Genomic DNA, 13,422 nt, shown 5'->3' on the forward strand with positions numbered 1-13,422 from the left:
TGAGCTTAATCGGTTCCTGCTTCCTCGACAATGGTCTGCTTGACACAGTGCATGGTGTGTGTAAGCTGCTGCCTGCCGCAAGGCGGTTGTTACAAGGCTTCAACACACACGTAGCTACAGCATGGCCCTTGAATTTGCACAGGGTCGTGCTGCTAAGCGGGATGTATTCAAGTATGGATTCAAGTGTTTAAAAGTGCAAACACAAATACGCCAAAGTACTGAAGCAACTTCTATGGCAGCACAATGCGCGTGCAGACTGCAGTCAAGACCTCCAACTAGCGAACCAGCGCAACACGTGGAAATGCTACCTGATCCGACCGTCCTCCTCACGACGACGGAATTCCCCAGTTACCGGCCAAGGATGTCAATGGTATACTGCCTGCTACATACGCAGACGCACTACCGCTTGCCACGACCCCGTTATGCAATACCTCTATACAGAACGCCGCCCCGCACTAGTCGCTGCTTTCGTCGGGTGTTGCTTGTCCTGGGTCCGACACCGTGATCAAGTCTGGGCTGCGGCAGCTGGAGGAGCTTTCGGCGCTTTCTTCACCTGCAGCAGCAGTGAAGGATGTAGCAAGACGATAGTGGAGATGCTGTGCGGAGGGCCCATGCATGACAAGCAGGGAAATGATGCAACGATGAGATAGAATTTACCTCCATTCATCCCGAAACTCCACAACAGCACGACGGCGTCGTCCCCCGCCGAAACCATACATATGGAGCCGCACGAATGTAGCCAGGCGACTTGGTTGACTGCTGATGCGTGCCCTTTGAGCTGTTGGAGCATGCAGCCCCAAAAACGGTGCCAGATGTATATTTGCGCATCTGAAGGCGGACAACGCACCAATACGCAGCACACAATGCGCCCGCCTTCAAGCCCTATGCTGGGCAAACAATTTTCACGTCATATCAGCGCTATATACAGACAAGTTGAACGCAACCTTCAAACAAAACAATTCGTGCTTGTAACAGTTTGGCAAGATCATATCTGCTGATCGCCGCTGAGCAGTCTGTCTATTACCTTCTGAGCCAGTTATGACAAGTTCCTCGTGGGGGCCGCCAAATGCCGGACGAATAGCCAGCCTTCCCGCTTTATGCCCTCTGTACTTCTGGACGACTTTGCGTTCATCGAAGTCCCAAAGCCGCAACACCTGCAGAACATGAAGACGAAGGCATGACGCGAAGTACGNTTGCGTTCATCGAAGTCCCAAAGCCGCAACACCTGCAGAACATGAAGACGAAGGCATGACGCGAAGTACGCGGCCGCTCAATGCGACAAGCAGAATAATTTCTGCATCGAAGCAATCATTCTCCTGTTATTTTCAGTCATCGCGTGAAATAGCAGTGATCCTGGAAACAGTGGAAACATAGTCTCCATAGCTCTACAGACGGTACCAAAGTGGCCAACACAAGCAAACCAACTCCATGCATCTACTTGCAAATGGTTTGCTGTCCAGAGCTCAACATCTGAGGCACGTTTTCATTCCTGCACCATCGAGTTGGCAAGACGCTGTACCGCTAGTCTCTTTCGGAACCAAAGGCATGAATGGAAGCCTTACAGGAGGTGAATTTGCTGTGCTTAGTAGTATCTGATTAAAGATTTTCGAGGGGCACGCTGCAATGACAAGGTCCTTGCTATTCGACCTGCAGACAATCGCACAGTAAGCCCCCAAGCGCCATCCGTACTTCAGTGTAGTTGTATATGGAAACGGATCTGTCGCTCCCCTTGTGACGTCGCCAAGACCTCAGCGATGCCCGGTAGAGAAAAGTCACACGTCCTGCCGAGCTATGGCCTGATCTGTAGTCACTATAAATTTTACCAGGGGGTTTCTTCTTTAGTGCTTATGTCGAATAATTTGGCTTGGCGATCGGAGAAGAAGACAATCATATTATTAGACCCCGGCAGTAAGAACCCCTCTTGAGGCCTTCCGGGCAAAACCCATTCATATTCCACCGAATATGTTGCGTTTAGTGTTGAATTGTGGAGACAAACAAGCGTCATGGTCCGGTCAGTGGCCATTGAAATCAACTTCCTATGACCGGGAACCCACTGCAGCCCGACGAGGGCGCCGCTGTGTGTGCAGTAGTCGATGAGCTTTCGGCCTTCTTCCCAAGCCTCAATAAATGGACTTTCTCCTCCAGCTGCAAGCAACTTCCCAGTGCTATCCCAGTCTAGGAAAGCTGCGGCACTTCCCAGGCGCTGCGCCCGCCACAGTAACCTGNCTTCCCAGTGCTATCCCAGTCTAGGAAAGCTGCGGCACTTCCCAGGCGCTGCGCCCGCCACAGTAACCTGTAAGTGCCAATGACATTACCTTTTTCCATTATCGGTCGGGCCTGAGTCTGCTCGAGTCGCATCACCAAATCCGTGTCGCCTTCCAGCCAAGTGGACAGCCAGCGAGCGCCCAGATGACTTGCCGACAACCGCTCTGCTGTATTTAATTCCTCGGAAAAGTTTTTGTTCCATGCTGAGGTGTCTGGACTTAACAGCCACACGCAAACCGACCGGTCCGCGGACCCCGAAGCAACAAGCGTCTCCATCCTGTTGGACTGCTTGGGGGCTACTGCCACCGTCCACACTTCCTTGCGATGCGTATGCAGACAGGCAACACAGCACTGCGGAAGGAGGGGAACTCTGCATCGGTGAGGCTGGATGACGCTCTCGCTCACGCTGCCCGGAGACTCAACATGCAGTGGACAAGACAAAAGTTGAAACCGACGAGCCTGATCCATAATTGTCGCCAACATAGATGGCTGCAAAGCTAGGGAAGCCGGCAGCAGACAAGTAATGCGGCTAAACAATTGACTCCTGCTCAAGCTAGATATCTGCAGTACATGCCCCAACAGGTCGCTGCCTTCATACATCAACAGCGTCGCACACTCGTGGACCCTCTCCGTCGTTGCAGTATCGAAGGCCGCCACACTTAGGTCCTCTGCGAATATTCAGTGCACAGGCAATGCCAGCTCAGACAGCTTACTCGGCAAGCAGATATATAAGTCAGACGTATACGTCAAAATTTGCGCATGAAGCGAATAAGCAGGCTGTGTGTTCTCCTTACTTCTTAGACACGCGATTCTGGACTCTAAAGACATGCTGGGGTCTAAAATTGCCTCCAGAAATTTGTGTTGCATGATCAAAAACCAGCAACCCTGCCTAGTTAGCGGTTCGAGGGGCAGACGAAGCAGAGCCCTTCCAGCCTCTAGCCAGTTTCCATCTAGAATACTCTCTCGCAGTTTGCGCATGTCAGGCTGAAGTAGCTCAACTCCGCTTGCCTTCTCGAGTGAGGTGACGATATCTCTGACGAACGAACAACGCAAATGGAGGGGAAATAAGAAACGCAAACAATGAGGAGGTCGAGTGTTGCGGTATCTGCTCACTGAAGGAGGATCAGGGCTTGCCAAAGGTGTACTCGCTGGTTGGTTACTCGCCGGCCTACCTGTATCCCATTTCGTCAAGTGTCTGCAAAATCAGAGTTAGTACTTCTCTGCTGTCGAAGCCTCTCCACATGCTGCCGCATTCGCCACCCGGTGAACGCGGGGAAGCTGGCGACATCGCTGAGACTTTGGAGTGGCCAAAGGCCCCTTCAAGCGACTGCATCCTATCCTCGTCTGGGGTTGCTGAAGACGAACTGCTGTAGCTGTTGAGATATTGCGCATAACAACACAGACATCATGCTCCTGCACGTTACGCTAGACCAGACCAGTAGACTCGTTGCAACGCTTTGCTTGAACTCCCACGCTTCAAAATAAAGAAACAGGAATACACCTACCTCTGGAAGAACAAAAAAACTTGGGTTGTTGAGTCTACCCAGTTTCTTCTTGCTCCGCGCAGCCCACGGTCTGGTCTATCAGGCTGCAGCCTCGCGCGCACATGCAGCACTAACAGCCAGAGTTACCAAGACTCTAGCGGTTATGTTCCTTTATCAGTTATTCACAGGAAACCCAGCTGCTCGCCTCGCTAAGTATATACGCCTTTGCGCAAACAGCCTTATCTGGGTTGCCGCTCTCCAGTTACCATCAGACAGAATCGTGACGCATGCGACTAGAGCATTTGCCCAGCTAATAAGGGCTTTGTTTGTGTCATATAACGCAAATTAATTATAGTTTGTGTCTGTAGCGGTTAATTAATAGCATTTTTCTCTTTTAAATAGAACTTATGCACTGCAGCTTGCGATATAATCGGNGGCAATGCCGGCATTTCGGGCGGAACTGCTGTCTCGTGTCAGATCGTCAGGCACATCTGCGCACCAGAAAGCCAATTTTCATTGAAATGCTGAGACCTTGGAGGAGATTATGAACTTTATATCTTGGAAGGCAATGCATGTTGGCTACGCTGCTTCTTGCCAATAGATTTTAGGCTGCAGTGACCGAACGGTCAGATGCAACCCCCAGCTGGTGCGACGAACTGCAGCAACAAACTAGGCCCCATAAGACGAATATATTGAAGCAAACCACTCCCCTCATCACTGTCAGTATCATCATTGGCATAGAGAGTGGTGCTACTTGCCTAGGTCAGGACTTCGTCCTGTAGGGTGTACCACGACCAGGTTGGTGGTGACTTCCACTTCTTCACCACGCCACAACGCAGCTTTCAAGCTTTTTTTGGGAAGCTTGCTTTGCACACAACTGTAAACGTGGAAACGCCCCATTCAGACAAGAATAACTCTTCGTGCTATTCATGCCAGAGGGCCTGCAGTTTCCGCCTCGAGTGGGGGATAACTTCGAATGTGTTGTATGCGCGCTGGGTCTGCCCAGCTTAGGTGCAGCATTAATAGGAGTAGTACCTGATAGCTCTAGAGAAACCGAACATTTAGATTTAGTGAATAGTTATCACGTGAAAAGACGGGCAGGTGAAGATGGCGTTCGACGCGAGAAAGTCGTGGATCAAAAAAAAAGTCATGGGAGCCCTAAATATACAGGATCCCAGCCCCTGGAATAGCCTTATGGCCAGAGTAAGCTTCCAGTTTAAGTTATGTGGGAGCGTCAAGCTGGGATGACTCCCTTTATATGCCTAAGCCACCCTGCCCTTGCAGCGGTCACTTCTCCATCTGCATTCTGAAGCGTTATTCCGTGGAAACCCTAAACCCTAAACCCTCAAGATTGCGCGGCACTTCAGCTACAATATCAACTTAGATGGTAGTTGCCTGCAGAGAGACGGCGCAGCTTTTAATGCATGGAACACTGAACTAGGGGGTTGCAACGTTCGGAAAAGACTAGCCATCTGAACTGCTGTATTCACATGCAACCAAAAAGCCCACACTGTTAGAAAAAGTGTGAACGGCATTGGGATGCAGGATGGCCAAAAGGCTGACAAGCAACTGGAGCAATTCTTAGAAGCGGGGAACACAGGGACGGCACTGTTTTTCGCCTACAGCAAGTCAGAAGACTCTCAAGTGAGCTGAGAACATCTTGCCTGGGAAATCAAATGCCTCCCCTGCGAATTGACAAAGGAACAGGCAGGCTTCTATGCAGCTGGTTCTGTTGTTGGCCTTGCTAGCACGTCCGCCTCAACTCTTTCTAGATGTAGACTCTGCTTTCAGCAAAGATGCGCGTTCTCTCAGCACATTTTTGGCGTCTCTCGATTACGCGAGTAGCTTATCTTTTCTTCAGTTCTTGAAATCTATATGCGAGTGTACTGGGCAGCATTATACGGCTTGGGGCGTGCTTCTCACAGGCAGAGCTCCTCGAGATGCAAGCTAGCCCGATCAATCCATCAAAGAGTCCAAGCGTCCACGTATACGCGCTCCGGCTCTGCTCTGGGGTCATCGATTTGACTGGAAAAGTAAAACTTCCCCGTAGGAAAGCCCAGTCCCGCGCTAGCGGAGACTGGAATGGCTGCACCGATGCTGCGTTACGAGCCGTGACGGTTTCTGGGCAGTCTAGTCGTGAAGAGAACGAAATCAACGGGGCGGGATTGAACAAGCCTTCTTGCTTTGTCGCAGGGAGTGGAGGAGATGAATCGTTGCATGCTCGTCGGCCTTGTTGGTCCCTGCATTCTAGAGGACCTGACTCAAATTTTAGAGTGCTTCTTGGTGCCACTTCTATCTTACCGGCCGCAACCCATCAGCAGCGATGAAGTTGAACAGGCCGCAGCCGCAACTGCTATTCCTGGAAAGCCAGCGTCCCCTGACTATTTGAAGCTCAAAGGGAAACTTGGTTCTTCGTCGTCGACCGATTCACACGCACCAGAGACTGAATCGGTATGTTGTTGACCCCCTAGCTGCACAGTACACTTTACACCATCTTGCGAAGCCCAAACTCAACTATAAGGTGCTTTGCTGCCATTTTTGCATCCGTGCAACTGCAATGTCCTTCGACAGCTGGTTGACAGCGACGACGGTGATTCCGAAGGATCTGCAGGATCGTCATCGCCCAGCAGACGCGCGTCAACGTCGGCAGCAGAAGCAGAAACCAGTGCAGCGATTGTGGGCCCAGAAGGCTCTCCAGAAGATTACACGGCGGTCGAAGAGGTCGAAAACGGGAATGTCACGGAAGAAAGCACTTCTGCTTTGGACCCAGAGTGCAAAAGTGAAGCGCTCAGCGCAACTCAGGAGCTACTGACGCACCTGAAGGCGGCGTCAAGTAAAATGGCAGTACCACTTCCAATGCCCATTGTAGAGACATCCTCTCTATCTGGCCATGAGAGTGCAGCTAACGTTGCCAATTTAGAAGCTACAATAGCATTGTGGCGGAAGGTGAGCGGAACCTGCATCGCATCGTGCATGAAGAAGTCTCAGTGGGCCAGACCGAACAATGAGGCTTGCGGTGACTGCAGCAGCTCAACTGTTAAAATGGTATTTTTGTTGTTCTGGCTTGCTGCAGCTCATACTGGAGCTCTTGGAGGCTGAGAGCCACCGTGAGCCCGACAGTTTTTTGCCGTTATCAGAGGTCAATTTTTGGAGGGACAGGTAAAGAGCTGATACAANTCTGTTGCCGACAAGATATGTGTCACAGATAAGTGCAGCCCATGTACGCTCTGATGCTTCTGCATATGCTGCCCATAAGAGCGCGGATGCTTTCGTGCATGCTTTGTGGCGGGTATCTGCAGACACACCTCAGTTTCCCTGCTCTACGAGCAACTCCTCGCGCCGCAGTGTCAACAGGCAATACAACTGTATGAAGAAGCCCAGCCCGATTCTGCAGTTCTGGCAACATTCAGAAAATCTCTGAATGAGCTGCAACAACTGCATCAAGAATCCATGAGCAATGTTCGTTTCCTATCAACTCTCGAGAGGTCCGGCCAAACAATATCTGTAAACCTGATTTGTTTTATAAATTTCTGGACTCGATAGGTGCTAAAAGCAAACTCATGGAGTAAAATGAGTGTGACATTCGTAATGAACGCATTGACACGCCTGCGGGAACCAAGGCAATGTTGTTCGGTTTTCAGGTACTTCACGACGCTGGAAACGAGCCCGCTGGGGCCCATGGCTGACACGATTGCCTCGCTAATGAACGCTTTGCGAATGGTCTGGATAACATCTAGACACTTCACCACCGACGAACGCATGCAAAACCTGCTGGAAAGGATTGCTCACCAGGTGTGTTCATAGAGCATTCTACTCGCTAGTCTCCCAACGAAATATGCTGGAAAACCAAAAGCATTAAGCATGAAACAGAAGACTTCTCAGCTACTTGCGGCTTTGCGTCCAGTTGGAGATGCGCATCCGTCAAGACGTCTGCGTAGAACAACTCCTACGGAAAGATGTCGAAGAGGCCAGCACTATTTTGCAACAATCGCGTGCTTTGCTTGAAACATGGAAGGCGGAGTACTTCAGGATGAGGTCACGCCTTGAAGAGTCGGAATGCAACAGAAGGTCTGTTAAACGTTCGGTGACAGATTATACCGTTTTGTTTCTTCGTATAGTGGGAGCACGAAGGTGCAACGCATAACAGCACATTCTGCCCAGCTGCACCTAACTGTGGGGAAAAAGTGGTCTCACGCCTTTGCCCTCAGATGGGAATTCGACAGGCGGAAACTGTTTCGGACGACAGATTACATGGCTTCAATGTGCTCGACATTTGAAGAGATAATGAAAACCATAGGGCAGTTTAGGCGTTTCATCGGTCCTAAGCTTCATTCGGTTACTCGCTCTCGCCGAGCAGTAAATAGACTTACTGAAAAAATGCAGGTTTGTTCGTTGCTCACATTCCAGTGCACGCGTGCTCCTCAACTACAGACTTTGGAGGAAATAAAAAATCGGCATTCATTCATTTGCTTCGATCCCATTGTCACCCAAAGGTGTGGGAGCCCGGGAAACTGAGTTTGCCTTGCCTGTTGCCTGTTGATTCATGAATCGCCAGGTTCTCATTGGATCATTTGACTCGGTCTCCGACAGGGTATTTTGTGAAAAGGACTCAGAGGAGGTCTCGCTAACTGTGAATCAATTCTGGAGAAGAACAGAAGAGCTTGAAGACGAGTGCATAACGTTTCTGGATACGAAATTCACGAGGCTCCGTTCTGCTCTTAGTGCTTTCGAAATGCTCAAGGATTTCACGACAACTGCTAGCAGACCAAGGATCAACGTGAAGCTCGGGGAAAAGTTTGTAGACATTCTGAAGCACTTCAGTACGTATCCTTCCAAACGTCTCGCTAAACTGGCTATCCGATATTTGCTATGTGGTTCTGATACCTTGTTAAAGCTAGAACACGGACGCGAGCAACATGTTGCCTGCCAGATACTGAGGTCGATCGTATGCGTGGACTATTCGAAGAAGGGAAGGATAACCCCTGCTTACCGAGCCACATGCCGCCTGTCTCCGGGGCAATTTTGTGGTCAAGTGGACTTTTACAAGCTCTCAAAGCGAGCGTTCTTGCCTTCAAGCAGATGCCAGAAGTCTTTGACTTTGATCAGGCAGAGGATGTCTTCGGCAACTACCTTTCCTTTGCGAAGTCAATTACAGCTTACCAGAATTCCCTAGTCAANCAGAGGATGTCTTCGGCAACTACCTTTCCTTTGCGAAGTCAATTACAGCTTACCAGAATTCCCTAGTCAAACAGTGGCAGGTACGCATTTAAGCACCTTTCATTGTCTCAGCAGCTTCAAATCTCGCTCGTAGCAGCCATTTTCCTGCAGGGGTACTTCCGATGAAACACATGCGGCTGTAGGAGAAACCACACATGCGTGTATATATATCACGTTTTGGTTCCGCTACTGGGAAATGCTGAGCAGGCTACTGCAGCAAGTACTGCTACTGAGTGCTTAAAATCATACATCCTCCGGAGGCAAGCCAACGGGACATATGCCGTGAACTTTCGTCCAGATGTTTGGGTTGTTATGCAAGAAGCCCGCCACCTAGACCAACTTGGTTTGCGTGAAGCCCCTGCAGCTGTCGTGAATGTCGCTTTGCACAAGGTGAGCATCCGAGCTGTGCTTTTGAGGTATTGGGAAGTGCTTTATGGGATCTAATTGTAGTTTGTAATCCCGGTTTGAAATTTGTTCGCATGTGGGCTGACCAGGAGAGGTTTTGCCAGCATCAAGTTCTGCTTGAAGGACTTGTGGACAAGTTGAACTCCACGTTGTCCAGCATCATCCCAGCCCACAACAGCTTATTGTCGCGACAAATAGCTGAGCTCCATAGGCAAGGTCTTGCCTACAAACGCAACCTTGTCCCTTTTGAATACAGACATATGCGACAGGATACGAAGCCACATGTGACAAGCTCATTGTATTGTGCAACAGCAATATCTGCGACAGTTACAAGGACAGATCCAGCTCTTTCTGTGAGCTAATCAGCCATTGTGTGCACATCGTGAACATTTTGCAGGGCAGTTCATCCTGGTCTTACTACCTTAAATTGGACAAGCTTGGGGCTGGAGGATTTCGTCAGCTCGTGCCTGAAGTCTTTGACCATCTTCAAAGCTACGTGCGAGCAAGTTTTCAAGAACGTGGAAATCATTGAACAAATTGTTAAGGAGATCGAAAACGCACAGTTGGTTAGAGACCTTAATTGGGATTCTTTTGAACCCTTTGCGATACAGGTGGGCCTTTGGTGGGCGGTGCTTACCTGGACACTGCATCAGACTATTCGTCCAGCTCAGTGCAAAACCAAGGTGGCGTGTTACAGCGCGAGTACTCCTTTAGGCTTTGTCCCACTGCAGGACTTCTACGAATACATAGAGGAACACAGAGCTCGCGTAGTTGAAGGACTTCAAGGCAGATATGAGTCAATAACCTCCTACCTGAAAAAGATTGAAGAGCTGCTCGAGGGCAGGATGACTGGGTCCAGCGAAGCGATGGCTTCTTACTACCATTACTGGGAGCGTCGAATTTTTAATGCTATAGCGACAATGCTTATTAGAGGTATTTTGTCAACCTATCTTGTGCGCTACTCGCCGATAAATAAATCCACGTCTCCCCGTACTATAACAATAGGCCATTGTAGTGCAAGTGAGTCCCAACAACCTATGATTGGGGGTTAAAGTAGATGCTTGTGCAGCTGCTTGTTCCTCTTTGCAGCCACAAGTCGCTTTCGAGCTTTCTTCACCTTGTCGTCCTCAGCATGTCGTTGGCCGCCAGTCCTTCGGGTTTCGACTGAGTTAAATGATAAAGACGTTGTTATCCACGGAAGCACTCATTCCATTTTCAAAACCATATCCAGACTCATGCAGAATATTATTGCCTCGGCAATGAGCTTCTCGCGTTGGATGCATGGAACCTGCAAGTGAGTACCCGAGACTGTCTTGAGCTGCACGTGAGATGGCATCTTTCAGCCGATTGTTTCCATCGGAGCAAATAGGACTGCTTGCAAGTGTTACATTCTACAGGTGCGTTCCCATCCAGCAGCTTCCGGGGGGTGACGAGACAGCAGCGGTCCAGTTTACTTTCTACAATGAGGTTGCCCGAATACCGGCACTCATCAGTAGCACCGTTGCAACGCATCAAGCCATCCAAAGGGCATTCCAGGTAACCATTGTTGCTGAATNCTCATCAGTAGCACCGTTGCAACGCATCAAGCCATCCAAAGGGCATTCCAGGTAACCATTGTTGCTGAATCCCCTTCGTAGTCACTTCGCCACCGCACACCGGTTTACTATCATTTGGGTGTGCTCGGTTGCGTATCTAACTGCCCTGCCGCTGCAGCATATAACGAAGTATGTAAAGAACTGGAGCAAGTACGAAGTTGAGTGGGCACTGTGGAACCCAGATCGCAAGTCTCAACTGGAACAGCTCATTGTCAAAAGACCCAACTTGGTGTATTTTGACGTGTATGTCCGGGCCTATGAGAAGGTGAATATGGAGATACTGCGATTAGGCTTTGCTGCATACGACAGATCTTACTCCACAATATGCATACCGCTATTCCCGATCAATTCATCTCTCCCGTTGCCTGCAGCTTGCTGCGGAGCTAGGCACGATTCCTAAAGTAAATACTGTTGGCTTTATTCAACTCGACTCTTCGACTGTCATTGAGGGAATACGGAAGCAGGCCCTCGTGTTAAGCAGAGCATATGCAGAGACCCTTCATGAAATCGCGAAGCGGGAAAGGGTGGACTTGAAAAAGTTGATAGACGAAAGACGGTAAGGCAGCAGTGCTAAGAGGCTTGCGCGTGGAGTGGGCAGTGAGACAATCTTATGAACGTGGCTTAGTCTTCGCTGCGTGCTTAACCTGCAGGCAAAAGCTTGAAGTGGAGACAGATACTTTGGAGAGATTTAAGGTGCTCATGGAATCAGTGACAACCATAAACGACAGCGCCATGGATGCAGAGATACGACTGACAGAGATGCGTGAAATGTACAGTACTCTCCAAAGTTACGACTACCACATAAACCAAGCTGAGATGACGGATTTAGCAGCTCTACCCAGCGAATGGAAGGAGCTGAGAAACCTGGCGCATCGTAAAACGCGGCAGCTAGCATCTATNCAGCTCTACCCAGCGAATGGAAGGAGCTGAGAAACCTGGCGCATCGTAAAACGCGGCAGCTAGCATCTATCAAGACGAAATTCGCCGGGGAGAAAAAACAGGAGGTAATCTAATGCAGCAGTAGAATGCGCAAGCGCTTTTGGGTGCACAAGAATGTGTAGTTTCACCACACATTCTTGTGCACCCATATGTTAAGTGCTGCCTGATGTGACTGTTGAATAGGTCGCGGACTTTATGGTTGAGTGCAAGGCGCTCCAACAGAAATTCCAAGATTTGTCGTCATCTGTAGACACTCCACTTACGGAGGGGAGGGAAGCGATGGCGGCCTTGGAGGAAGAAATTGCGGTGTTCAAAGCGAGAGCGGCCGACCTCAATAATGCCGAAAATTTGTTTTCACTTCCAGTAACTGCATTTACTATTTTGGATAAGCTTGAGGGGGACGTCAAACAGCAAGGGCAGATATTTGCTCTATTCGCTGATCACGATGCAATGGTCAAGGAATGGGCATCTCAACTATGGGCAAAGGTGGACTTCCAGGTGGGTGCGGCCAAAGGCAACCTCACTTGCTCTCCCGAATATGGAATCCGGCAAAGCGCTTCAGGGTGCCTAAAATGTAAGTGCCGTATATACTAGGGCAGCTCATGGCCACCAGGGTGAAACCCTTCTGCTGTGTGCATTTACTCAGGAGCTCCAAAAGGCAGCTGAAGAATTTAGGAAAAGACTTAAACAACTGGAAAAGTCTGGAGGCCCTCAAATCACTAGCTCCCCAGTAAGTANGAATTTAGGAAAAGACTTAAACAACTGGAAAAGTCTGGAGGCCCTCAAATCACTAGCTCCCCAGTAAGTAATGCAAGCCATAAACTTGGGGAAGGTGTAGGTTGAGAGCTTCTCCCTCATTTTGGGAGGAATATTTTCAAGGCTTTGATCCAGCGGACTATCTAAGGATACGGTATTTATTTGACAGGCCTTCATGCAAGTAACGCAACTTATTAACGGATTCCGAAGCGAGCTTCCCCTTATAGAGAGATTGAAGAATGAAGCCATACGCCCACAGCACTGGAAGGAGCTGATGGCAGCGGCCGGGCAAAGCTTCGACGCCGAAAACAAAAATTTCCGGTTGCAGGATGTCTTGGATCTACAACTGGGTCGCGTACCAGATGCTGTTAATGAAATTATTCAGGCTGCAACGGTATGTGCTACAGGAGGTTTTACAAGTTGATAGTTAATCCGCATTAGCCCTCTCAGGAGCCCTACCCAAATGTATGTCTTAGCAAGAGTGACGTTTGGAGATGAACCAAATGCATCATAAGATGCCTGCTTCATTTCCGTCTTGCTGATCAGGAGGAAATGAAGCTGGAGAAAGACATTGCCAAAATCGAGTCATGTTGGCGACAACAAACCGTTGAGACTGCCAAATATAAGAATGATGCGACTCGCTACGTGCTGAAGTCCAACGACGAGCTCCGAATGCTACTAGATGACAATCTTCTTCAGCTTCAGTCCATGTTGGGATCTAGATTTGTCTCAACTGTGCTGGAAAAGATCCGGAAGTGGGA

The 13,422-nt window shown here is 49.5% G+C and overlaps 3 protein-coding genes across 3 annotated transcripts in view; 2 read left to right on the top strand and 1 right to left on the bottom strand.

The window, feature by feature from the left end:
* Positions 1 to 455: 455 nt before the first annotated feature.
* Positions 456 to 3,553, bottom strand: EMH_0006990 (WD-repeat protein, putative; the record flags this gene model as incomplete). Its single annotated transcript, XM_013497778.1, has 8 exons — positions 456 to 553; positions 658 to 828; positions 1,025 to 1,154; positions 1,563 to 1,647; positions 1,824 to 2,145; positions 2,316 to 2,933; positions 3,060 to 3,298; positions 3,438 to 3,553. 8 exons carry the CDS (start codon positions 3,551 to 3,553, stop codon positions 456 to 458), a joined length of 1,779 nt encoding a protein of 592 aa, XP_013353232.1.
* A 1,303-nt stretch (positions 3,554 to 4,856) lies between these two features.
* On the top strand, positions 4,857 to 11,896 carry EMH_0007000 (uncharacterized protein; the record flags this gene model as incomplete). The annotated part of the gene is given in 21 exon segments (XM_013497779.1): positions 4,857 to 4,952; positions 5,295 to 5,393; positions 5,675 to 5,782; positions 5,943 to 6,200; positions 6,321 to 6,695; positions 6,823 to 6,908; positions 7,049 to 7,234; positions 7,391 to 7,541; positions 7,654 to 7,817; positions 8,340 to 8,569; positions 8,680 to 8,924; positions 8,928 to 8,964; positions 9,265 to 9,382; positions 9,769 to 9,982; positions 10,103 to 10,304; positions 10,461 to 10,665; positions 10,769 to 10,907; positions 11,085 to 11,231; positions 11,338 to 11,522; positions 11,617 to 11,863; positions 11,867 to 11,896. Coding segments are annotated over 21 exon segments (3,522 nt in total).
* A 204-nt stretch (positions 11,897 to 12,100) lies between these two features.
* The window catches only part of EMH_0007010 (uncharacterized protein), a gene marked incomplete at both ends in the record, with an annotated part of 6,900 nt that continues 5,578 nt past the window's right edge, over positions 12,101 to 13,422 (top strand). The window contains 4 exon segments of the mRNA XM_013497780.1: positions 12,101 to 12,403; positions 12,552 to 12,635; positions 12,831 to 13,055; positions 13,208 to 13,396. Coding sequence (XP_013353234.1) covers positions 12,101 to 12,403; positions 12,552 to 12,635; positions 12,831 to 13,055; positions 13,208 to 13,396 — 801 coding nt within the window.

Source organism: Eimeria mitis, genomic scaffold, assembly GCF_000499745.2.
Source record: "Eimeria mitis Houghton genomic scaffold, Emh_scaff292, whole genome shotgun sequence".
Lineage (NCBI taxonomy): Eukaryota > Apicomplexa > Conoidasida > Eucoccidiorida > Eimeriidae > Eimeria > Eimeria mitis.